Source organism: Archocentrus centrarchus, chromosome 7, assembly GCF_007364275.1.
Source record: "Archocentrus centrarchus isolate MPI-CPG fArcCen1 chromosome 7, fArcCen1, whole genome shotgun sequence".
NCBI classification, from domain to species: Eukaryota; Metazoa; Chordata; class Actinopteri; order Cichliformes; family Cichlidae; genus Archocentrus; species Archocentrus centrarchus.
In genome coordinates, this window is record NC_044352.1 from 37,114,987 (window position 1) to 37,140,369 (window position 25,383).

At 42.7% G+C, this 25,383-nt stretch overlaps 2 protein-coding genes across 6 annotated transcripts in view; one reads left to right on the top strand and one right to left on the bottom strand.

The window, feature by feature from the left end:
- Positions 1 to 618: 618 nt before the first annotated feature.
- LOC115783751 (protein-serine O-palmitoleoyltransferase porcupine-like) lies at positions 619 to 22,504 on the bottom strand. 2 transcript variants are annotated; one of them, XM_030734735.1, is made up of 13 exons: positions 22,439 to 22,504; positions 21,827 to 21,963; positions 19,762 to 19,954; positions 17,583 to 17,626; positions 15,910 to 16,091; positions 15,693 to 15,823; positions 14,401 to 14,526; positions 8,820 to 8,920; positions 6,935 to 7,011; positions 5,913 to 5,976; positions 4,219 to 4,304; positions 2,678 to 2,788; positions 619 to 2,067 (listed from the first exon to the last, which is right to left on the bottom strand). In XM_030734735.1, exons 2-13 carry the CDS (start codon positions 21,960 to 21,962, stop codon positions 1,966 to 1,968), a joined length of 1,353 nt encoding a protein of 450 aa, XP_030590595.1. In that variant the 5' UTR covers position 21,963; positions 22,439 to 22,504; the 3' UTR covers positions 619 to 1,965. The 2 variants fall into 2 exon arrangements, with proteins under 2 accessions (XP_030590595.1, XP_030590593.1); XM_030734733.1 differs by lacking the exon at positions 22,439 to 22,504 and adding an exon at positions 22,072 to 22,414.
- A 1,699-nt stretch (positions 22,505 to 24,203) lies between these two features.
- Positions 24,204 to 25,383, top strand: part of LOC115782920 (myelin transcription factor 1-like) — a 51,303-nt gene continuing 50,123 nt past the window's right edge. For all 4 annotated transcript variants that reach the window (XM_030733438.1, XM_030733440.1, XM_030733441.1 and 1 more), the window contains exon 1: positions 24,204 to 24,423. The gene's annotated coding sequence lies outside the window, so the exon portion shown is untranslated. The remainder of the gene's footprint in view (positions 24,424 to 25,383) is intronic.

Sequence of the window (25,383 nt, forward strand, 5' to 3'; positions counted from 1 at the left end):
GCTGTCTGGGGTCTCCCTCCTTCCTCCTCTGGGATTTTTCTGTTTTCTCCCCTTTTGTTTTCTTTTCTTCTTTCTCTCTTTATCACTCTTCTTACCCCTTCCTTCCTGCCTGTCAGGCAATATTTTCGGTACACCAGAGTATTCAGATCATCATTCTGATTGCCAAAAGCGCCAGACATGACAGGCTTAAAAAAAAACAAAAACAAAAAAAAGAGAGGTCCTGCATGCCTGCACCTCCACTACATGTGGGGTCAAAAGGTCAAACACAATGTAAAGCATGAGAGACAATATGTTGAATCCTTGGACAGCAAATAATCCTCAACAGATGCTCCTCATCGATGACTTCACTGAGCTGTTCAGCCTGGATGGTCATCATGCTGGGTGCTGTACCGTTTCAGGGAGCAGCAGAAACTTCTTCCCTTTGACCAGGAAAAAAAGGTCTTTGGAACTTTGTGCTTTTATGAGAGGTGCTGAGTGGAAATGACAAGGAAAGAAAGGACGATTCACCAACGAGCTGAAGAAACAGACACAGGGTTGGAATTACTGTAATGAAGCCCTGTGATATGTAAGGTCTTTATTTTTTTTTAATAAATCTGTTTTCTGTAAGTGGGTGTTCATTGTGAGCTGGAGGTCTGATGCTCTGTCTGTGAATATAGACTCTTTGCAACCTCTTGGAAATTTGATAACAGATATTTAGTGAACTGGATGCATTACACATGCACAAGACACAAGCGGCGGCATGAGGAAACTTATGGAGATGAAAGCAAGAGAGACGGCCTGTTACCTGCTGAAGTTCTAAAAATGCTGAATGATGTAAGTACCTGACATTAGTTTGTTGTATACATCTGCTGCTAACATGGCGAGGGAAGGCTGGGAGCCCAGCAGCTCACTCCCACTCAGTTCTTTCTAATAGCACAGCTCTTTTTTCCAGTTCATTCATGGATCCTGTAACCTGCTGCAGGCCAACGCTGAAAAAACACTGGAATCAGAATCAGCTGCAGAAACCTGCAGTCAGTCCACCAATAATAATAAACAGTACTGTGTGAAAGTATTGAACCACACCTCACTGTTTTATATCTAGGAAAATGGGAAATAGGTGCAGTCATTTACTGAAATGTGCAAAGATACACAGAAATACAGCATATAAGGCAAAAACAGAGTTTATACAATACTTGTTATGACCTCCTTTATTCCTCAGCACAGTCTGAACTCTCTGAGGCAGCTTCCTCTTCCTCGGATGTTGCTGCCTTTGGTTCTGTTCTGTCAGGATGATCCCACACTCTTCACTAATGCTGAGGTCAGAAACTGCCAAACGGAGGTGGCTCTGGACACTTGGCTGAGGAGCTCATGACTGGCTCTTGCTCTGGGAGGTTTCTGTGGTCTGCTCTTAGGTCCACCAGCCACTTGGCATTGGTGCTGTGTGACGCCCCTTCCTCCCGGATGTTCAAGTATTCCTCAGTCTCGGCTCTGGGCGGATCTGTCCTAGTGCCGTTGTAGCTGCGAGTACACCCTGGCTGGATCTTTGTGAACAGGCCACGTATTCTCTCGGCCTCTGCTTCTCTGGTGTACGTCTTCAGCCGAGCTTGAGGAATACAGTCACCAAGGCATGAAGTGACAAAATGTGGGTGCATACTTTTTAAAGTGATGAAACAATAATTATAACGTGGAGAAAAAAAGAACATATCCTTTTCATAGTGACATGTCTGACACCATGTTAGCAGATAATCATGAACCAGGAGCTTGTTTATATTCACAGGTGCATTTCATCAAAATGCCAATGGAAATACAAAAATCAGTACAGCAGTAAAAATAAGAGCCTGTAACAGGAAAGCTTTGTACAAGCACAGAAGCCACACTTCCATTTTCAGCAGCAGAAATGTGTTTGGACATGTCCAAGTGTTTCATTTCACTGATCCTTCAGAGACCAGTCATTACACCGACTCCACCTTCTCACCTGCCCCAACATTACTTAATTAAACAGTAGAATATCCAGGAAGCAAACACAACCCAGTGGCTGGCCCAGCTCAGTTCAGACCACCTCTGGATGGTGTGGATGGCTGTGAAATCCTGAAAACAAGAACACACATGGACACAGTGTCAGTCAGGTTAGGAGGGCTCAGGACCAAAGGTGTACACGAGCACCAAAAGACGGTTTTTGCCTCTTTAAACCAGTGCAGCTGGAAACGTGTGCACATGAATCAGCATCACTCACATCCTGCCTTCATGTCCACATTCAACCATGAACGGTCAGTGCAAAGTATTCCATTATTGATTATCCATACAGTGATGGTGCAGCCATCCTACAGCGTGTGCCACCACAGTATTTGCAGGTTTAAAGCAATCAGACTGATCGATCCACTCAAACATGGTGCTCACTACTGATTTACTGATATGAGAACATTCAGTGTAATTATTGTAAATGGTAAATGGACTGGCTCTTATAAAGTGCTTTTCTACTCTATGTTGAGCACTCAGAGCACTTCAGGATACAACGTGCCTCATTCACACACATTCATACTCTGACGGTTGCATCAGAGAGCAAGGATACTTTGGCACGCAGACTGGAGCAGCCAGGAATCAAACCACCAACCTTCCGATTGGTAGATGACCTGATGCACCTCCTGAGCCACAGGCAGCCCAATGTGAAATTTGTCATTGGCTTTATTTCCAGTGTTACCTCTTCTACTTCCTGTTCATCAATGCCTGGGTCAAACATGGAGCCTAGGTAGGTCAGATGGAAGATGACCAGCAAGCTGAAAACCAGGTTCAACAGCATCACCCAATAATCCTACAGACCACAGGGGGAGAGAGAAGAGTTGCATGTTCTAACACAATCCCATAATATTAACAAATAACTAAATAACAGCACAGCCTGAACCCTCTGAGGCAGTTTCCTGTCACTGCTTTAAGCAGTCTTCAAATATGGTTCTCCAGGCTTCTTGAAGGACATCCAAAGCTCTCTGGATGTTTCTGCCTTTTGTTCTGTCAGGATGATCCCACACTGCTTGAACCTGGGCTCCGTGAGGCCGAGCCATCACTGACTGTGTGTTTTCTATCCAAGGATGCTTTTACTGCACTGGCAGAGTGTTTGGGATCATTGTGGTGCTGCTGCCAATCTGACATTTCCTTGGTAAATGGACTAGTTCTTATATAGCGCTTCTCTACTCTATCTGAGCACTCAAAGCGCTTATACAGCATGTATATGCATTCACCTATTCACACCTCATTCATACAAGCACTTCCATATGAAACTAAGCTAAAAGCACTTAGCTTAGTTACATATGGTGCTTTTATTGTCTAACATTCACACACATTCATACCAACACTTGCGTCAGAGAGCAACTTGGGGTTCAGTATCTTGCCAAGGATACTTTGGCACGCAACCCGGAGCAGCCAGGAATCGAACCGCCAACCTTCCGATTGGTAGGTGACCCGCTCTACCTCCTGAGCCACAGCCACCCCGTTCTCACTTCCCACTGAGACCGTGTGTCTGATGAGGCTGCAGGTCCTGTGTCAGGTCTTTGCTGGATTTTTTCAGATACTATTCATCTGCTATAGGTAATCTTTAGGCCTAAAGATTATAGATAATCTTTGCTGGTTCTGTTTTGTCCTCCACTTGTCCAGTTTCCTCAAATCCTTTTAAGGACACACTGCTCCCTATGCTGAGATGTGCCACATTTTCAGCTAATAACTCTTTGGGAATCATCTGAGTTATCTTTGGCATTTTCATCAGTTCATCTAAAGAAATGGCAACAAATGTGTTTTTGTGACAGGATACACAACACTGGTTCATCCCTTGGTTTAGGTGGTTTTTTTATGCTGAATCATTCATAAGTGTGCAAATGGTCAGACACAGGAACTGGACTGAACAGGAGCGAAAAAGCAGAGAACTGTTGCTCAAGAGCACTTAAAAATTATAAGAAAGTCTTGGAGACAAACTATGAAGAAATGAAGGTGATGAGACTTTTCCACAGTACAATAAGGAAGGTGAAAATGATGTCATATGTCATTATGATTACTGTTACTTTATTAGTGGTCTGAATTATTGAATCATTTGTATTGTTCTTAAATTCTTTGTGCTGTTGAGTTTTACTCTATGTGGAGCATTTCGGTGCAACAGAACTAAAATGACCTTTGCTCTGTATGTTCTGAAGCATTCCCACCATTTACCACTTCTCCTCTGCTACATCCCACAGCTGAGTAGAGATGAAGCCGTACCTTTTTATGTTGATGGCTGCAGTCAGAAGCACACGGCCTGGACAGGATACAGGCACTGAAGATAGAGGCAAGCCTCTTTCTCAGAACTGAGGATTAAAAAAAAAAGGTTTGAGAACTTGAACCAGAAAAATGTGAGAAACAAGCTCGACTGTAGGGCTGCACAATTGATCAAATTTGTCTGCATACAATTAAATGAATATGATGGAGTGATTTGTGTCCTCTGCCAAAAAACTAAGCAAAAGCAAATCAAGTGCCTAACTGGGAAAATCAAAAACCTGTTTTATTTGTTATTATCTATCGTCCACCTGGTCCTTACTCAGAGTTTCTGTCTGATTTCTCTTTTTATCTGATTTAGTGCTCAGTTCAGATAAAATCATTATAGTGGGTGATTTTAACATCCATGTAGATGCTGAGAATGACAGCCTCAACACTGCATTTAATCTATTGTTAGATTCAATTGGCTTCTCTCAAAATGTAAAGGAGCCCACCCACCACTTTAATCATACTCTGGATCTTGTCCTAACATATGGCATAGAAACTGAAGACTTAACAGTATTCCCTGAAAGCCCCCTCCTGTCTGATCATTTCTTAGTAACATTTACATTTACTTTAATGGATTACACAGCAGTGGGGAATAAGTTTTATTACAGTAGAAGTCTTTCTGAAAGTGCTGTAACTAAGTTTAAGGATCTAATTCCTTCATTGTTATGCTCTTCAGTGCCAACACAGTGCAGAGCAGCTACCTAAACTCTGCTCCCAGTGAGGTCGATTATCTCGTCAATAGTTTTACATCCTCACTGCGTATAACTTTGGATACTGTGGCTCCTCTGAAAAGGAAAGCTTCAAATCAGAAGTGCCTGACTCCATGGTATAATTCACAAACACACAGCTTAAAGCAGATAACCCGTAAGCTGGAAATCCTTGAAAGAGTAAAACAGCTAACTGATCATCTGCAGAGGAACGGTTTATTTGAAGAGTTTCAGTCAGGTTTCAGAATTCATCACAGTACAGAAACAGCATTAGTGAAGGTTACCAATGATCTTCTTAGAGCCTCTGACAGTGGACTCATCTCTGTACTTGTCCTGTTGGACCTCAGTGCAGCTTTGATACTGTTGACCATAACATTTTATTACTCACATGCTGCGCTGTCCAGAAACGTTGAGGGGGAAATTTGAAAGGGATCTCACAGCCATCAAGTACTTTGCTACAAGTTTTTTAGTCCCGTCCATCATGCAGGTACAAGACTTTATATTTTTCTTCTAGGAAATGCAGGTCAGGTGAATAAAGACCTTTTTTTTTTACTGTAACTAACAGGAAGGTAGAACAATGAAAAGGTGAAAGCTGTTCCCTCTTGATTTCATTTTAGATTAAGTTTTACTGTTTATTTTCTTCTAAGAGTTACACTCAATTTATAGAGACACAATGTTAAAGTGTTCAGTTTCCATGAAAGTGGGTTAAACTATTTTTGTCACTAAAGAAAATAAATAAATGAATAATCGTGACAATAATTTTGACCGTGGTCGTGCAGCCCTACGAGCCAGCCTTCATAAAATCTGCTCCAGTCCTCCTTCAGTGTGTGTGTGAGTGCTCAACAGTCTCAGACCACATCAAGTGGCACTTCTGCACTTCAGTTTGTGCCGGTGAAAATCAAAGCTCACCTTCAGCAGGTAACCAAAGCGTAATGTCATACATACCATGTTCAACATATGTGATGAAGCCAAGAGAAAGCAGAACAGCTCCCAGGTGAAAACTGAGACCCTGAAGAAAAAAACAGAATTAAGTCATGAAATTTTCATCAGTGTCATCCTTCAAATGCAGAGTTACTGCTGAACCGAGAAAAACAGATGCAGGTCACCTGTTAGTTCGCCATCGCCATCGTCATCACCATCGTCTATACATCTCCATTTATTGTGGTGCCCTGCCTCCAGGAGACTCTACAGCTCTCAGTGAAACATGGAGACTGCAAGCAGTGAACTAAGTGCAGCTATTAATCTCTGTTTTGGGTTAAGTGGTGTTGATAAGGCGAGCTGCACAGATACAGTTTGTAGATTATCTGCCTCTAAACAGTTGTGGCCAAATAAAGGTGGACTAACAGGTGACCTGCATCTCTGTTCACCTTTCTGAGTCCCTGGAGTTCAAGTTCCAATCAATAAAATGGAAATTAGAATTTAAACTAGTTAAATAGTCAAACAGTATGGGGGGGGGAAAGGGCATGGATAAGGTTAGCATTACCACTCACTGACTTTCTAGATTTATGAGATGCTCCATTTTTTTACCTTTACACCTGTGGCCTTTATTGATCATAGGAGCTGTTAGCAGTTAGCAAGCTGTGCCCACTGATACTGTAATAACCCAGTATTTCAGGATCAAAAAGCATGGGTAGCAAAGCTAAACTGATCAGTCAGCTAATCTCCCCAAACCACAGCTACAAAGGCTTCTATCATCAGCAGCTCAGCTTTCAGGACTTCATTTTAAAATAACACGTAATATAATAATATAAAATAATAATAAAATAATATTATTTTAACACCTCGGTGAAATGCAGAAGGTGGATAGCGCCCAAGCCCAGCGGCCCGTGTGTTTAGTAGAATGCGGCACAAATGTATGGTGGGACTACTCTCAAACATGGCTTCAGGTATACTGTATATCAAGAAGAGTCCACTGTGCCATAAAGGTCTCTGGATAGAAGTGTGGAAGTATGCATCATCATACTAACATGTAATAAGGCGCTGGCCGTGTATGTCACCAGGATAGCTGGAAAGGTTCCCAGTTTCACTGCGTTTTTAAAGACATCTGAAGAAGACGGAGGACAGAACACAGTGAACATACAACATTATGACAATGTAGTGCACAGACAAATTCATCATCATCTTTTGGCTCATTGGATCATCTGCCTCCATCTCACCCTATCCCAGCATCCTCCTCTGTCACACCGACCCCCTGCATGTCCTCCCTCACTGAAATACCTTTGTCTTACCTGACAGCTCCATCCTCAGCATCCTTTGACCAATATATCCAGTGTCCCTCCTCTGCACATGTCCAAACCATCTCAGCCTTGCCTCTCTACCTTCGTCTCCAATCTACTCAACCTGAACTGTCCCTCTGATGGGCTTTTTTATAATCTTGTCCATCCTGGTCACTCCCAATGGAAATTTTAACATCTTCTGCTCAGTCTCCTCTCTTTTTGTCAATAGCGATTTTCTGCTCAAACTTTTTCCAACATGTCTTATCCACCCATTTACACACATTCGTGCAAGCATTTTTTCTACACTCCAATTTTGCATCTGAGGCCACTCGGGGTTCAGTATCTTGCCCAAGGATACTTTGGCACAGCCAGGAGCACTGAAGCAGCCATCGATTGAACCACCAACCTTCTGATTAGTACATGACCTGCTCTACCTCCTGAGCTCAACCAGGGAGAACAGAAGATTCTCTACTAGACAGACGTGTTGCATTGTAGGGCGTTACTTCATTAGGCATGAGAGGGTGGTGGGGATTATCTCCACCACAGCTCCAAATATGTACAAAACAGACGTTCATGCCTTGCTTATTTACTGGCAGGTTTGCTCACTGCATGTACATGTGGGTAGGTTAACGTGTGTCCAAAGTATTCTTCATATTTCAGTCTTTGCAGCTTGATTTTACCATATAAATATATATTGGAATAGATTCCTTGTGCTCGAATTATGCACAAAAGTGGGTTTAGTTGTTTCTATGATATTTGGTTGCAAAGTTTCTGGTAAAAATCTATTTGGCAGCCATTTTTCTCAACATGTAATCACATACAGTGTGCTATGTGGTTGTTTTTTGCATCCAGGTCTCTCTTGGAAAAGAGATTTCGATCTCAGCGAGACTAGGAAGTATTAAAAGGAATAAGGGACAATGAAAAATTCTTTAAGGCCGTTTCACCTGTTTGGATGATATCTGTCCATTTATATCCACAGCTGGCTAAATCATCCATCGCTTCATCTGAACAAATGTAACCATGGTTCGCTGCTCTCTCATTGGTATGACCTCTCAAACAGCTGCTCTCCATCTCACAGCTCAACAACTTTTCTGGCAAAAACTCTGTGCTGTTAGTAACCTTAAGACATTTAGTCACGGTAAACATCAGCATTAAGAGCTCTGATCTTTCTGGCTAAAAATATGGCAGTTCAGCATCATACTCATTATGACTAATTTCCTTAATCATCTAAAGCTGCCTCCAGCGGTGGAAAGCTACTCTGAATTGAATTTAGTGCTGGTGGTGGTAAGACCTGCTTTCTAAGTGCTTTAACTACTCTCTGCTGTCCAACTTACTCGAATACCTGTCCTTCCACATCTACCTCGTACACCACAATGGAAACATGAATGCTGAGAGGGTCAGTTAGGAGGCAGTCCTGTAACTGTTCAAGTTTCTGCAGACGGGACCAAATTGGCTACTTAGGCCCCGTTTACACTGTGTCGTGTAAACGGGGCCTAAGTAGCCAATTTGGTCCCGTCTGCAGAAACTTGAACAGTTACAGGTTTAGAGTTTAGAGTTATCTGATTTCATCTGTCCAACCAACTTTGCTTAAGTCCAACAATCTGGAGTTTAACAGATAGAGAAGGTTGCAACTTACAGGTCTTAAGCCAGCGAGACATGGGGATGTTCCAGGATGTAACCACCATCACCATGGAGCGAGGCATTTCCACATTGAGAGGCTTCACCACTCTCATATCCCTGCACAGTAAACACATAGATATATAGTTCTGCAGAATAGAGATCCAATTATTCAGTGCTTATTTGGAGAATAAGTCGGTCCATGTTCATGTCTTGCTTTATTTATTGTATTTTTAGGCCCCAAGCACTAAAGGTTTCTATCTGCTCTGTTTATTATTATTCGGGTAAATGAACTGCCTTTTTGAGGGCGTAAACATACTCAAAAAAAGCTCATGAAATTTCAACAAGCATCAGGTGTGGTGAAACTTTACATGTTTCAGAGATGGGCGTGGCTCTGCAGCACCACCCACAAAGTTGTAAAAGATGAGCCCCACTGCTTTGTTTCACACAAAAGTATGAAATTTGATACACAAATGTAACATGCCAACAGGAAGTCTGCCATTTTTGCAATTTTCAGTCCTTGTACTTTTTTGATCTCCTCCTAGGGTTTTAATGGGATCAACTTCATATTAGGTCAGCCTGAACTACACACCTGAGTGAATCTAAACTGCAAAGCTTTTGAGTTGAATTTTGATTGGCTGTCATTCACATCTACATTACCCAATCTGGCCCAGACTTCTCAAGTGTGATAAGGGTCTGTCCCTGAATGCAAAAATATGGCACCACCAAGAGAAAATGTCATGTTTTATACTTTGCTATACTGCTCCTCCAAAACTGACCTCAAAACTGGACCCTGATGATTCTTCAGTGTGAAAATTGTGAGTTTTCATTTAATGGCGCACCCTGATGGCATGGCAATTCACCATGAAACAGGAAGTGGTTGTTAAGGGGCTTGAAAAGGTTTAGATACCATCAGCCGTCAGTGCTACCCCACTAGGCTACTGACGGTAGCATCTTTAGGTGGCACAAATCCCCTGGAAGTTCAAGAACACATAATTATCAGGTCTCAGGACAGCTTAATTGAGTGCATATGAGTCTTACTGAATTCCACCCATCCACTCCCTTCTGCTTATCCTGTTCAGGGTTGCGGGGGGGCTGGAGCCTATCCCAGAGTATGCAGGCAGTTCCTGGAGGATAAAGGGCCTGATTCCATTGACTGGCCCCCACACTGACCTAAATCCAGCAGAACACCTCTGGGACATTATGTTTCAGTCCATCTGATGCTGCCAGGTCACACCTCAGTGATGTCCTGGTCCAGATCTGAGAGGCGATCCTCCACCACACCATCCATCATCTCATTAGGAGCCCTGACGTTGTCAGATACAAGTGGGGGGAAACAAACTACCGAGAACCATTTAGAGTCGCTGCAGTGAAATTTGGGTAAAATCTTCCAGCTGCTGCATCATTTTTTCATTGTCTGATAATTAAATTTTGATCATACAATTATGGCAATAATTTGGTTCCTAGCACATTACCCAGTCCATATCAGTATAGACATTACGGGTGGGACTTTAATGGGTTAATTTCGATTAATTAATTACGGGGAAAATAACGAATTAAAAATTTTAACTTTGCACCGTGGAACGTTTCTCAGTGCGAGTTCCCGGCATACAGATTATATCGACGCACAATGTCCAAATTTACTGGCCGCATCCTTCGAAGGACCCGGCCCACGTAGACCGAGTCCTTCGCAGCCCACGAAGATCGCAAAGGCCGGAAGTGAGCGGCTAGCCTTCATATCAGCGTCACCTGCCCTCACCTGAGCGTAGCTCATCCCGCCTAGCAACGTGAGTGTGAAGCACAGCTGTGTAAAAGCAGCTGGTTAAACGAAGAACGAACTTTTGCTCCTTTTTGTGGTTTAATTTAAGTCTTTATTCAAAATAAGCTGTTAAAACAAGCATAACAACATCGAGGAATACAGCTGAGAGAATGATTAATTTTCAACTATAACAAGTGAGACATTAATGTTGAATAAAACTATCCAGTTATGATGCTTAACTTTAATTTCAGGAGTTTGCTTATCACAGGAGCACTTCCACCCTTCATTGGTCTGTGTAGTAGACTGGTGGGAAAATAAACAACATTTTGAAGTTTAAGCTTATGTATATTGATTTATTCATCAACTAAACTTAAATTAATATTTCTCATGTCAAATATTGAAATGCGATTAAAATGCGATTAATTTCGATTAATTAATTACAAAGCTTGTAATTAATTCGATTAATTTTTTTAATCGAGTCCCACCCCTAATATATATATATATATATATATATATATATATATATATATATATATATATATATATATATATATATATATATATATACACACAAGTTAAACTCCAAATATTTTTGTTTTGATTTTTGCAGGTGAATAATTTAAAAATAAAAAAGATGTTTCCAGTTGAAATCAATATTTCACTGCCTGTCACTAATTCTGTATGAATTTTATGCCATAAAGTGTTCATTTTTGGACAAGCCTAGAATATGTGATACTGACTGACGTCCCAGAACCCAGTTTTTCCAGCAGCTGGAAGAGCCTGAGTGGCATGACCTCTTAGACAGGTGTGATAAATCTACTAAGACTCTTCCTGACAAACACCTAATGGAAGCTTGTTTCTGCCACTGAAAAAAGAAGAAAAATCACCATCAGTAACTCGAAATTTTGAGTTACGTATCTCAAATTTTCATGTTAATAACTTGAAACTTCAGCATAGCGCTACTAACCATGAAGCTCTGAGAAAGAGGTCATTTCCTTGTTATGCAGAAGCAGATGCAGCCAGCGCATGCGCACTCAAAATGGGGTAGAGACAGTATCAGTGAGCTGGCAGTTTCTAGCAAACATAAACAAACTGTCAGCATCTTTTTGACCATCAACAGTCAGAATGTCTTCTAGCAACAAACAGCTGCATAAAAGGTAAGGAACCAATGTTTTCATGTTGATCTGTTGGACAGCTGATACCTTCAGCTTCCTGCTTCCAGTTAACAAGGAAATGATGTACAGATCACGGAGCTTCCTGATTGTCAGGGCTAAGTCGAAATTTCGAGGTATTAACACGAAAATTTGAGATACGTAACTCGAAATTTCGAGGTATTAACACGAAAATTTGAGATACGTAACTCGAAATTTCGAAAAAACAAGCTGTGGTGGAAACAAGCTTATAAACACCCCATGACACCAAGCTTGAAATCTTCTATTCAAAAAGCAAAGTATTGCATCCCGTTTTCTTCTGAGATCCCATTTTTGATTTATGTAGGTAATGCTCAGGGCAGCACGGCGGCGTAGTGGTTAGCACTGCTGCCTCACAGTTAGAATACCATCTGGAAGGCCTGGGTTCGATTCCACCTTGGCCCAGGCCTCTCCCTCTCTCTGTGTGGAGTTTGCATGTTCTCCCCATGCTTGCGTGGGTTTCCTCCGGGTACTCCGGTTTCCTCCCACATTCCAAAGACATGCACTTACTGGGGTTAGGTTAATTGGCTAATCTAAATTGCCCATAGGTGTGAATGAGAGCATGAATGTGAGTGTGAAAGGTCGTCTGTCCCTCTGTGTTGGCCCTGCAACAGGCTGGCGACTTGTTCAAGGTGTACCCTGCCTCTCGCCCTATGACAGCTGGGATAGGCTCCAGCCCCCCCGGGACCCTTAACAGGATGTGCGGAAGCGAATGGATGGATGGATGAAGGTAATGCTCAATGTTTTAACCTCCTGGAGACCTTTAAATATTCAAAAATTTTAACTGTTGTTTTATGTGCATGCCCATGCACACACAGACACATTTGTGTTGCAAGTGCCAGTTATATACAGAGGTGTGACATAACTATGACTTGACAGATTTATTTTATTATGAATCTCAGAATAATGATATTTAATTTAATGCCTGTCTGTGATTCGCCCCTCATCACAGTGGAAGGTTATGTGTCCCAATGAACCCAGAGGCCACGTTGCCTGGGTGGGGCAGTTGCCCCTGGGACGGTCTCCAAGACAAAGTGGTTCTGAGGGACCACACGAAGAGTGATTCAAGAAACCCCTATGAAAAAGCTACCAGGGGACCAGCTCATCCTGCCCGGGATGGTGGTTATACCCCAGTTTCTGGTAAGAATAAGCCAGAACACAGACGTCACAGTGAGTCAGTCACAGCAATCCACTTCAGCGGCATCAAACGTGCCCAGTTCATGAACTTTATGAGATTCTTCATGACTCGTGCTACTATGTTTCAATGGAAAACCTGTAATGGCTTCAAGATTGTATGTGATGCCATTCCAGTAATGCTGTACATAGTTATTAATGGTAAAATACCCAGCCAATAATACTAACTCCCTGAGTCACTGTACATTGTTAATTATGTATGCTTTATGTTGGGCAAAAGAGCATCAATGGCAGGCCAGGAAGGTGGGGACATTACTCACCCTGTCCCTCTCAATCCCGACAAGGGCCATCACGTCCCAGCCAATTCCCGCTGTTGCATGGAATATTGTAACCAGGCCATTCCTCAAGATAGGAGGTGGCTGTAGCTCAGGAAGTAGAGGAGGCCACCTACTAATCAAAAGGTTGATGGTTCGAGCCCTGGCTTCTCCAATCTGCCAAAGTATCCTTGGGCAAGGTACTGAACCCTCTCTGATGCAAGAGTATGAATATGTGTGAATGTTAGATAGAAAGCACTTAAGCTTAGAAAGAAGTGAATGTGGGTGAATGCAAACGTGATGTATAAGTGCTTTGAGTGCTCAGCTACAGCAGAAAAGCGCTATGTAAGAACTAGTCCATTTACCATCCCTGTGGTCTCCTATCTTCTCACCACTGTGACACTGGGTTTCCCTAGCTACAAACCATAGCCATGTGTTGCACTATTTCCCCAAGCTTAGCTAAGCCACAGGCCCCTGTGTACCCAATCACAACCAGTTTGTCAGCCTCTAAACCCTGCACCAGTACCTAATGACGCTGAAGGAGATGCTCAACTCACACCTGGAAAGCACTGGAGTGCTCCTAATGAATTGTATACCAAATCTGATGCAGAGAACCGTTTTCGTTCCCCTGACCAGTCACTCACTCCGGAAACATACAAGAGCACCAAAACCAGCTGTGGATATGCCACTGAACCCAATGCATGCCCTAATGCTTATGCCTACCCAAATGTTCCATGAAGATATGGCAAACTTGGCCAGGGATCTCGCATATCTTATTTGGAAAAAGAGAAATAATTATACGTCTGCATTATATGTAAGTAATGTTTGGTTTTTCACCTCTACTTGCACAGAAATGCTGAATAATTGATGAGCTTAACTACTTTGACCTATTTCAGGTAGAAACATTATGTGTGAAGAGCATCGTCATTATTTGCTCATTAATAATTAATGAATCTTTGTTAAACTATGTTTAGACCCGAGCCGTACCAAATCAAACAAAGTAATTAGCACTTCACTTAGCATTTCAAATTATCTCAAGTTTTTATGATAAAGATTATCAAACATTGGCATATCACATAGATTAAGAGACACTTGTTTTACAATAGATTGTTCTACAGGTTTAGAGGCTCTGATGACTTTAATGATGATTAAAAATGTCCCGGGTGAAGAGAGAGCGAGTGAGAGCAGCTCAGCTAAACTTACCATCTCGTGTTGTCTTTTTCTTCAGTGAATCCTGCTCCAGCCAGCATGCTGGTACCTTCACTAAGGTGACCCACAAAGTAGTTACTGAAGTGGAAGGACACTGCATTTTCATAAGCATTCAGCCACCTACGCAACACAGCACAAGCAAGTCAAATACACACATCATCATTATGCAATCTCTTGTTGTCACATGAGTATTATACCAGTGCATGTTAAAGCCAAATAAATCCTGTAATTAGATATTCTGAAGGATCTGTCCCAAAGTACTCAGCAACATTTTATTCAGCAAAATATTTATTTAAGTTAAAAATAAGAGGTAGACAGATGGACTGGGCTACTTATAATGCTGATCTCATACTGCTTTCTCTTGCAATGCGATTATTGATACGCCTGTGCCATTTTTCTAAACCTGATTTAAATCTAAACCAATTCGGAGTTACTCTTCATCACGTGAATGAGGACCACGTGAACTGGAATTAGCAAGCTTGGAATACGAAGACACAAACAGGGGAAAGCAGCAGAGGAAAGTTGGAGTGCAATTTAAATGGGCAGTATACTGTGATGTTGTTATTTACTGCATGATTCTCAACCCTATTTCTGATCTAAACATTAAGAGATGAGAGTCCTCAGTAAACACGGGCTAAAACTGACTGTCTCCTCATCAGAGCTCCTCACCACATCCTGACAGCATCCATCAACAACTCCTGCTTCCTTACTGTTTGACTTAAAGCAACAGTGAATCTACTGCCTCACTTTTTACTTTTTAGTAAAATCATTTTCATAGATCATTTAATAACACTGTCAAATTTACTTCTTTTTTTCAAGACATCCATCAGTCTAGTTTTTATTAGATTTTATATCAGTGCTGTGTGCCTTCATTTCAGCGCCTGGATTCACCAGCAGAAAGGTTTCAAAGAGGACTCTGAAGTCATACTAATGAAAACCAATGCAGATGTGATTCAGTTTCAAGACACACTGAAAATGAACTGGAAACACTAAGTTATTACATGGGTGGGAGAAGACAAATAATACAGGCCAAGTCTATAAACTAAAGTATCTTCACAGAATGTGATTAAATAGTTTGTTTCCCTGGGAAATTATTCAATGATTAATTGCCGGCATGGCAAACTACAGACTAAAGAAATCAAATTTTAATACCTAAGGGGAAGCCTTACCTTTCTCAAATGTATCTTGGAAGCAGAGAAAGAAAGACAGACAGTAGAGAGTCAAAGCAGTGACTGGAACAGCTGCTCTGGGTGGAAAACAACAACAACTGAAAGGAAATCTCTTACTTCTTTGTAACTGAGTTTCCATGGATCGGGATGAACCACGGGAAAAGGTATGGGGCGACACAGGTGGAGATTAGCAAACAGATCTGACTCTTCAGGAGGCTGACGATGGAATTATGCAGCCACGGCCAGCTCTGAGAACCAAAACCCCTCATTATCACCACAGTGCCATCCAAGACTACAAAACATACTGATTAAGCTAGAACTGCCAATTACTCACCAGTTTTGTGCCTTCGGTAGCATTCTTATAAGTGGAGAAGCTGATCCAAGGGCCAAAGACAACAGTACCCACAAAGAAAACATAGCCCAGGAACTCAGCTGGGGAGGGCAGGCCACTCAATGCTCCTCGATCCAGGTCGAAGGCCACAGAGATGGCCTTCATGGCCACCACCATCTGAGAGCCTCAAAGACACACACACAGTCATTTTCCAGAACATCACTTTTTATGTATACTCATCCTTATTCGAATTATTACTACTATTCTAACCATCACCCAAGTGCTCCCCCTAAAGTTTGATTCCCGTCATTGTGACACTGTCATGTCCACCACATCATCTGACTTGCTACTTCTTGTGTTCAACAGTGACGTTACTGTGATAATATATTCAGACTGTATTAGCCTATAACAGTGACTTTAATGAGGAAGCACAACAGAAATCCCAAAGGGCTGACCCTTTGTCTTCAAACAGTATATACAGTAACATTGTTACCCTGAATAGTGACCAATAGACTACTAGATAGACAATATAATGGACACTATAGTATACAATGGCAGTTTTTTTCCCAGTCATAAGTACTGCCAAACCTTTCTGACAGACTTGTTGGTGCTTTCATTTGCATGTACGGTGGTTGAAAGTTTACATACACTCATCACAGGCATGAATGTCATGTTCATTTGGGGCTTTTAATGATTTCAAACATTTTTAATGACTTTAAAAAACAAGAATTGTGTGCAAGTTTGAATTTTCTCTGATCCACACAGGGTCAAAAATTCACATACACACTCAAATATATTAAATGTCCCTTAGCAAGTTGTGCCTCCACCAGATGCTTTTGGTAGCCATCAACAAACTTCTGGCATAATTCTGGTTGGATATTTGACTGCTCTTCTTGGCAGGGTTCATTTAAATTGGTTGGTTTCCTGGGATGGGCTTGGATTTTAAGCACAGTCCACAAATTTTCAACAGTGCTGAGGTCGGGGCATTGGGAAGGCAATTCCAGAAACTTAATGTTAGCCTGCTTTATCCTTTCCAAAACCAGTTCTGATGTGTGTTTGGGATCATTGTCCTGTTGGAAAACACAATTGTGTTTCACGGACTCGCTGTTTCGTGGTTTTTTGCGGTACTCGTTCTTCACATGCGTAGTACGTGTTGTACAGTAATGTATATATTTGGTGTATAAGTGTGTGGGGAGGGTTTATAAAAACTTGAAATAGTGTATAACTACTAAAATAATGTATAAGTATTAAAATAAATATAGCGTCCCTACTTCGCGGATTGTCACTTATCGCGGGTGGTCCTGGAACGTAAGGATAAGTGAGGGATTACTGTTCCTTGTTTTAAATTATTCTCCACAATGCCAGGTGCACATTCCAAAAGTTTCATTTTATTCTTTTTGCCTGAATCCTTGTGTTCCCTGCATTAGTCCATTCCCACTGTTCACTCAAATTTCTGTCAGAACTGTATCATTTAACTTCACATGTGAGAAACTCAACACATACTCTCAATACTTCTAAACAAATCCATGAACTACTGTAGTCAGCACTGCATGTTTTATGTCAATGAATAATAGTGAAGTCCTTCTCCAAGACACGAAATTACATTTTTCATAAAAATACAGAAAATCAACAAAAAACTCATTTTGAATAAAATGACAAAATGATGTAATATTTACCTCTTATTTTATGCCAGGTCACCATGTCAATTAAATGCAACTCGCTAAAAAGAAGGGACAAAAAAATAACATTACAAGCCATCAATTTTGCCCCAGAAGCAAGAAGGTGCCGCACTTCTGAGGAATGAATAAATATTAAATGCACTTCTGAGGAATGAATAAATATTAAATGCAGCTCCCCACTCGACCTCTGAGCAGCTGGTCTACTAACAGACTCACTTCTGGATCTTTGCTTCTGGGTTCAGGCATCACAACACGCACTGCAATTGTACTTTCTCATATAAGATTTCTAGTTTTATATAGGCAGTGACTTTAGTGATGTGTATGTAAAACCAAGATCGTACATTTAAGTGAAATACAAGTAAACTCTCAACAGCTGGAAGCAGCATTTTATCAGTGGGTGAGCTGAAAGGCTTTTGGATGCGTGCTGGTGAAGAAGAACATGATGACTGCCTGACTGCCCCCTCCTGAGGTACAAAGTGGTATTACACAAAAATAGATCTGGGCCACAGTTCCAACTTCAGTTGGCATCTCTTCCAGACCTCACAGAGACATTAACAACAAAGTCAAGGTGGATGTTACTTCCCATTGTAATTCTAAAGTTGTAACTTTTGTAAATGATTTTACAATAGGTACTCTGAATGTGATGAACACCCATTTGTCTCAGCTGTCTTTTAACAGCGACTATTATTTTGTAGATAACCTTTAATTCTTTAAGAATGTGGATTAAAAGCAGTTCAGCTTGTAACACGTCCCCATTCATCCATGTGAAGACAGAGGGCATGCAGGAAGAACACCACCACAGAAGAATCATTTACATAGTGTAATGGATCTTCTGACTAGTATATGAAAAGGTTTAAACAGCCGTCTGCAACCAATTAAAACTGTTCATGGTCGACTCAATGACTGCACTCTGTCAGCATCTGTTTTAGTTCAGTAAAATGAGCTCGTCGAGCAGTCGCGGTCACTCAAACCTGCCGTAAATGTTGAGATGGGGTCAGTCTGTTCCTGACTAACTGATACATCCCTGAAAATCTGCTGCTACACACATTCAGTCTGTGCTCAGCAACCTTCCTGCTCTACAGGACTATAACCAGAACACACACAGCTGAGTCGAGCTCTCTCTGAGAGTGACTGCAGTCGGTCCCATTTAGAGTGGGAACTGTTTGCAGAGCGGCTGCTTTCTGTCGACCTGTGCAATCGCAGTCCCGAGTGTGCAACACCCTCAAACTCTCAGCAACCATTCACAGACCACAGGTTGCAGCTGATGACAAACAATTCAATACAATCACCAGGCAACGTTTTTGTAGACGGACGGTTTCTGTCTTTAACTCGTGTGAATGAGCCATCAGCTTGCTCTGAATTAGGAGTTAGCTTTGTCAGGCTAAATGGATGGTAAATGGGCTGCTTCTTATATAGCACTTTCCTACTCTACAGCACTCAAAGCACTTCATACAGCATGTCTCATTCACCCATTCACACACACGCACGACTTTTTACATCTATATAACATTCACACCCTGATGAACGCATCGGGAGCAATTCAGGGTTCAGTACCTTGCCCAAGGGTACTTTGGCATGCAGACTGGAGCAGCCAGGGATCGAACCACCAACCAATTAGTAGATGACCTGCTCTACCAGCCACTTGGTCTTGCATTTTAGTCCTGTCTGTCCTAAGGATGCTGTTGAAGTCTTGTGGTTTGCTGTGAGAAGAGGCTTTCTCCTGGCAAACAAGCCATTCATGTTTGGTCTCTCTAATTGTACTGTCATGAACTTTAACCTGCAACTTGCATCCTGAGGCCTGCAGAGCCTGAGACGTAGCTGCGGCAGCTCTTAATTCCTATGGAAGCAGTAACCCTTACTGCTTCCATAGGAATTAAGACGACTCTATTGCAGTCCAATGAAATCTTTTTTCCTTGACTGCACATTCCTAATCCACACATGAGTTGAATACCTATGAAAACATACATAATATTGGTTTGGAAGGTCAGGAAACTCTTTTTATACACGATTGTTATAAAACAGTGTGAGCAGATGAACTACAGCCTCAAAATAACCAGCAGCAGGTGAATGAATGTTAGTCTCCAGAACTCCTGCCAGCCATCTCTCAGCATAAATGTTTAGAGAACACTGAAGAGTGTTTTCCAGGCACAGAACAGATTTTTTCTGTGTTGCTCACCCTGTTAGGAGGTAGATGAGGATGACACCTGAGAGGAAGAGGCCTCGGCTCCTGGAGTGTTGGCAAAGCCACAGAACGAAGTAACAGAGCACAGTGAGCAGCAGAATCCACTGCATATGCTGCTCAAAGAACAGGAAGAGGCCACACATCCCAGCCAATGCTGACACTACATGTTTCATAGTGGACACCACACCTGAGGGCAAAAAAGCAGGAAACACTTAGTATTATAATCATAAGTATTCTCTTGTGGTTCTTGCTTAGACTATAAAGCATGAAAAAGTCTAACATGGTCCAAGTCTATGTGATTTTATCAGCTAGACTGAGACACTAAACATATCAAAAGACCAACAAGTTTATTTTTGACTGAGATTGAATTCAGTCAGTGACAAAAGATATTCAATGACTGACGCATTTATCATGGCTGCTATTGATGGTGGGCAGAGTTGTTTTTTTTATTTGAGGTACTGTTTCTGCAAGCTGGTGTAGCTAAGTAGCATCTGATGGTAGTCTGCAGGACAGCTGTGGATGTCAAAAAAAGGAAGAAAGGAAGAAAAGGAAGAAAATGAGAGAGTAGGATGGATGGAGGACAGTTTGTGAATCAGGAAGTGCAGAGGGCAGCTATTAGAGGATGAGGAGTGGACAGGCACTTGGTCCAGATGAAGTCTTCAGAAACATTTTGTCTGTCAGTTTAAAGAAAGATGAAACCAAACTGATTCATCATGCAGCAGGATAACGACCCAACACACACCGGAGTCCATCAGGGGCCACGCAACCTGCAGACTTAAACCCTGTGGAGCATTTTAGCTGCTAAACAGGAGACTGAGGGGAAGGGAGGGGGAACACCCCCCAAAAAACAAACAAACAAACAACAACAACACCAACTGCAACAGGCTGTGGTCAAAGTCTAGAAAAACCACAGAAGAAGAAAGAAAAAGTTTAGTGATGTCAGTGGGTCACAGGCCTGATGCAGTTATTGTAAGCAAAGGATCTGCAACTAAATATGAAGTCTTATTCAATTTAATCTATTTTAGCTAATCCAATACTTTTGCTGACAAGAAAAATGGGTGGGTTCAGACAAAAGGTGCTGAACTGTGTATGAGATGCAGATGGAAATACCTGGAAATTAAAGCTGACACACTGATTTTTTTTTCTCATATTGATGTCAAACCCAAACGTTTTCAGTCTATACAAAAATAAAGAAATTGGCCTCACTGCTCTGATATTTGGAGGACCTGTGGAGGTGTCTATGAGGGAGGACAGTAGACTTTTAGACCAGAGTGTTTAACACAGTCTTGTAGGGTGAGAGGATGCCTGAGGAATGGAGCAGTGTACTGGTACCAGAGCTGTAGTAACTACAGAGGGGTAAAGCTGATGAGTCATACCATGAAGATGTGGAAAAGAGCTGCTGACGCTGAGTTAAGAGGAGAGGTGATGATCAGTGAGCAACAGGATGGCTTCGTGCTGAGAAAGAGCTCTACAGATATGATGTTTGCTTTGAGAGTGTTGAGAAGGATAGAGAAGGTCAGAAAGAGGTTCACTGTGGATCTGCGGTCGGAATGACTTTCATATATATTACAATTGTAGCAGCATTCGTTCTGGCAGCCAGCATGCTGACTGATCCCTGTGGGATCATTAGGGTAAGGGGGGGGTCAGGCTCTTTTATCTACTGATCGTGCCATGTGGACACAACAGCTTGGCCTTGCAAGACTACTCGTGAAATGAGCTACTGATCCTTCCCTGTCTTTGTCAATGTTTTACTATTTTTATTTCTATGTATGAAACATTTTGCATCAGTACTTGTGTTTTTAGTCCCTCTTAGCTCAAAAAAAGGCCAGTGGGTGGATGAGCCTTTAAACAAAATATATCTAGAAAAGTATCATTTGCACCTAGATATCATTTCACAGTGATCATTAGACATATCCAAACTTTAAACCAGAACATTTTCAGAGGCAGCCGAGCAGAAAATGTACAAATTTGATGGCCCCGAGGACCCGTTTACTTCAATCACTGTCAAAGGTCGCTCCCCCTGTTTCCTACTTGTTGATATGCAGTCAGTGAAGCTCACCCAGCCTGAAACAGAGTCTGCAGATGAGGCAGAGAAGCAGCAGCCTCCAGACCTGCTGCAGGCCTTGCTGCACCGTAACCAGACCGCAGCTCTCAGCCAGCTCCTGCCACACCTCCAGCCTGCTGGGCACGTCCATCCTGCGCACGCGCACACACACACACACACACACACAATGAACATGTATCACAACACTGGAACAGCACAATACCTGCACACGCGTGGAAAAGTGAAAGTGCGGTGTTCACCCGAACATTCCTCTGTGCTCGTTTTTGTACGCTTTCTCACAGAAACTAAATGAGGTGAAGAAGATGGACGGATGGATGGAGCTGAGTGAGGAAAGCAGACTGCATCACCCACTGACTGCAAACCTCTCCGTGTCACAGCTTCTCATTAGTCCTCACATATCTCCCAGGAAACTGGATCTAAACTTCAAAGTGAACATCGTGTTCTGCAGTAATGAACCGGCCTGAAGAAGCTGCCCGCACTTCATCCAGCTGCCCTCGGCCACTAGCCGCCTTCAGCCCCGCTCATGTTTGAACAGCCGGGAAACAAAGTGTTCTAGCTCCGCTAACTAAGCCCAACAACCCGGTAACGGATTAGCAGCAGGCTGACCTTAAAGTAGAAGCTGAGCAAATACCGCCGCCGCCGGACCGACCAGCCTCCCGGTGCTCTCCGTCTTCCTCGTTTTTGGGAAGTAGACGGAGGAAAACGTCCGGCGCTCCTCTACTGCCCCCTGGTGGTTGCTCTCAGATCCTCTCCCAGCGGGTAAAAGTGAACAGCAGGCAGCGTGCGCCTCACCGAGGAGGCCCACTGTGACTTAAACACGAGTGACAGAAACTGCTCACTTATAGCCCAGCTGACAATACACTTTGCATTCTGTAACAGTGTTAGTGACATGTTTATATTTCCAATATTTTTGGATATGGTGAAAATTGACGACACTCAATGGTGAATGTAACAGATAGGAGAACATTTTTAATCACACACAAACAGTGATGGGCTAAAAGTCTGATCAAATTAAATACCTGAAAGAATATATAAATAAAAACTGACTAATTGATGGTTTTGTTAAGATATGAAACAGCAGGGGTCACAACTGCTCACAGAGTGGGAGGAGCCTATCCCAGCGGTCACAGGTCACAGACATCCTCACAGTAAGCCTCACAGTAAGCATACTTTCATCGGTTAGAACATCATCCATACAATGATGTGCAAAAGTCTTGAGCTGCTTCTCATTTCTTTACATTTTTTTTCCAAGGAGTCAGATATTCTTGTTGGTTTTAAAGTGCCCTTGAGCAACAGTTCCAGTCCTTGTACCTGAGCATTTTTACAGGAATGGTTTTTGTTTGCTATCATTCATCACTGACCTCTGACTCAGTCAAGCATAAAAGACACCAAACCGAATCAGTGTAATGTCTGCACATAACACACGCCCGAGCAAAGGACTGATTTCAAACTGTAGTTTCAGGAACTTTGTTACAGGCATAAAAAAGTAGTTTAACACCAACAAGATGATTCCCAAAGAGCTAATAAACTTGGCATATCTCAGCATGGTGGTCAGTGTGTCCTTTCAAATTCTGAGAAAACTGGAAAAGTGTGAGGCCTAAAAACTACCTACAACAGATGAACAGTATCTGAAACTCATGCACTTAAGGAACAGGGAAAGAAGCCAGCAGAGACCTGACACCGTGCTAGAGAATAAAGGAGGGCACACCAAGTACTGAATTTGACGCTTGTTAGAACTGTGCAAACCGTGTTTTATTTTCATGCTTGTTTGTTTTAATACTTTCTGTACATGGTTACCACTGTTAACACTACTGCTTCACAGCAAGAAGGTCCTGGGTTCAAATCCAGCATCTGGCCAGGACCTTTCTGTGTGGAGCTTGCATGTTCTCCCCGTGTCTGCGTGGGTTCTCCGGCTTCCTCCCAGAGACACAGTCAGTGGGGGGTAGGTTAGCTGGTAACTCGTATCCATGTTAGCCCAAGTGGGGTAAGCTGTTACCGCTTTCTTAATAAAACAAAAAGAAATAAGTGCTCAAGACTTTTGCACAGTACTGTAAAAGTACACAAGATAATAATGAGTAATAGTATACTTATCAGGTAACAAACAGCACAGCCTAAGCTGTGTGAAATACTGTCACTACTTTTAGTACTTCCACCAGACCTGTGTGTGCAGCTATTTCTCCACTTTGTGTTTGACCAAGAACTGCCCCGCTAGCCAGCTGCTGGCTCTTTAAATATTGACATCGTGTTTGCCTCCAGCACCCCACGGACCGGGCCAGGGGGAGCCCAGCCCCGGCAGGGCGGCCCCTCACGAGCAGCGGCCGGCTGCAGCTCTCCTGGGCTCCTGCAGGAGGCAGTGCAGCGGGGTTTCTGTCCATGGTGCTGAAGATTCGGCGTCTCTGTCCGGGGTGCTGAACGGCTCGGGGCTGCTGGACTCAGTCGGCGGCTGCTGTCACACGGATTCGGTTCCTCGTCTCCCGCTGAGCTCTGCTGGTCTATTGTACTCGCTGTCGTCGGAGTGTTACCGGGAACGTGTCTGCCACCCAGAGATGTCGTTGCGAGGGGGGAGGGGAGGGCAGTAGTCTGAGCGGAAGGTAAGGCAAGCCTGCGCGTCTCTGTGACAAAGAGCAGTTTTATTTGTCGGTATTTTCTGAGGCCTGAGCTGCAGACTGTCACGCTGGATGTCGGAGCGAGCAGAGAGGACATAATGAGGCCATATTTAGGCCAGCCCACCGTGACAGTCGGGTGCTTTCCGAGTGTTTTCCTTTCGTAGAGAATCACTGAAGATCGGGCTTTTAAACCGATTATTATTATCGGTTGGCTGGCGTTTCCGGCTGTTATATGGCGGCCCGGTGCCCATGCAGCCGCTGAAGTGGAAGCTGTGAGCCCGTGAACGCCGCTGAGGCAGGCCTCGCTCGGCCTACATTTCCTCTGCCTTTCACTCTGTGCACACTTATGTTCTCATTTCTTTTTGTGTGAAATATTCAGTGTGATATTCAGCCCCTTACACACTTTTAAATCGATGCAAAGCTCCCAGCAGGTGTGAGGTCACTTAAAACTTCAGGGGCCTCTGATCGACAAGACCCGAACCGTCACGTCCGCAGCTGCCCGCTGTCAGACTGACGCTGCGCTGGTTCCCAGCTCCAACTGCGCTGAATGAAGTACCTGTGTTTCTGAGCTGGCCTCATTCCTTCTCTTTCCAGTCATAAAAAAGATCATTTTTCTATAGTTCACATACAGCATATCAGTATTATACACTGTTTGTTTATCGCCATCTTTCAGAGCAGGACTACACGGATACTCCCTCACAAAATGACTCATCGGGCGCTGGATTTATTCTCTTCTTTATTTATTCACGCAGTTAAAGTCAGTTAACTGATGATTATGTGTATTTTTGATGTCTTCTAATGAAGAAGGTCTCTATCAAAATTTGACTTTATCCAAGAGAACGGACTGAGTCATGTTTGCCACATTCTTGTAGAAAGCCCTCTGAATCGTCTAAGAGTTTCTTTCCGAAGGCAGCTACAGAAACTTTAATGTCCATATTTGATTTT

Bases quoted from the DNA above. Each gene is read 5' to 3' on its own strand.
- LOC115783751 (XM_030734733.1), bottom strand. The intron at 15,824-15,909 runs GTGAGTAATTGG...TTTGGTTCTCAG, and splicing joins CTACCGAAGGCACAAAACTG to AGCTGGCCGTGGCTGCATAA. The intron at 2,789-4,218 runs GTACGGCTTCAT...TGTGGTCTGTAG, and splicing joins GCAGCCATCAACATAAAAAG to GATTATTGGGTGATGCTGTT.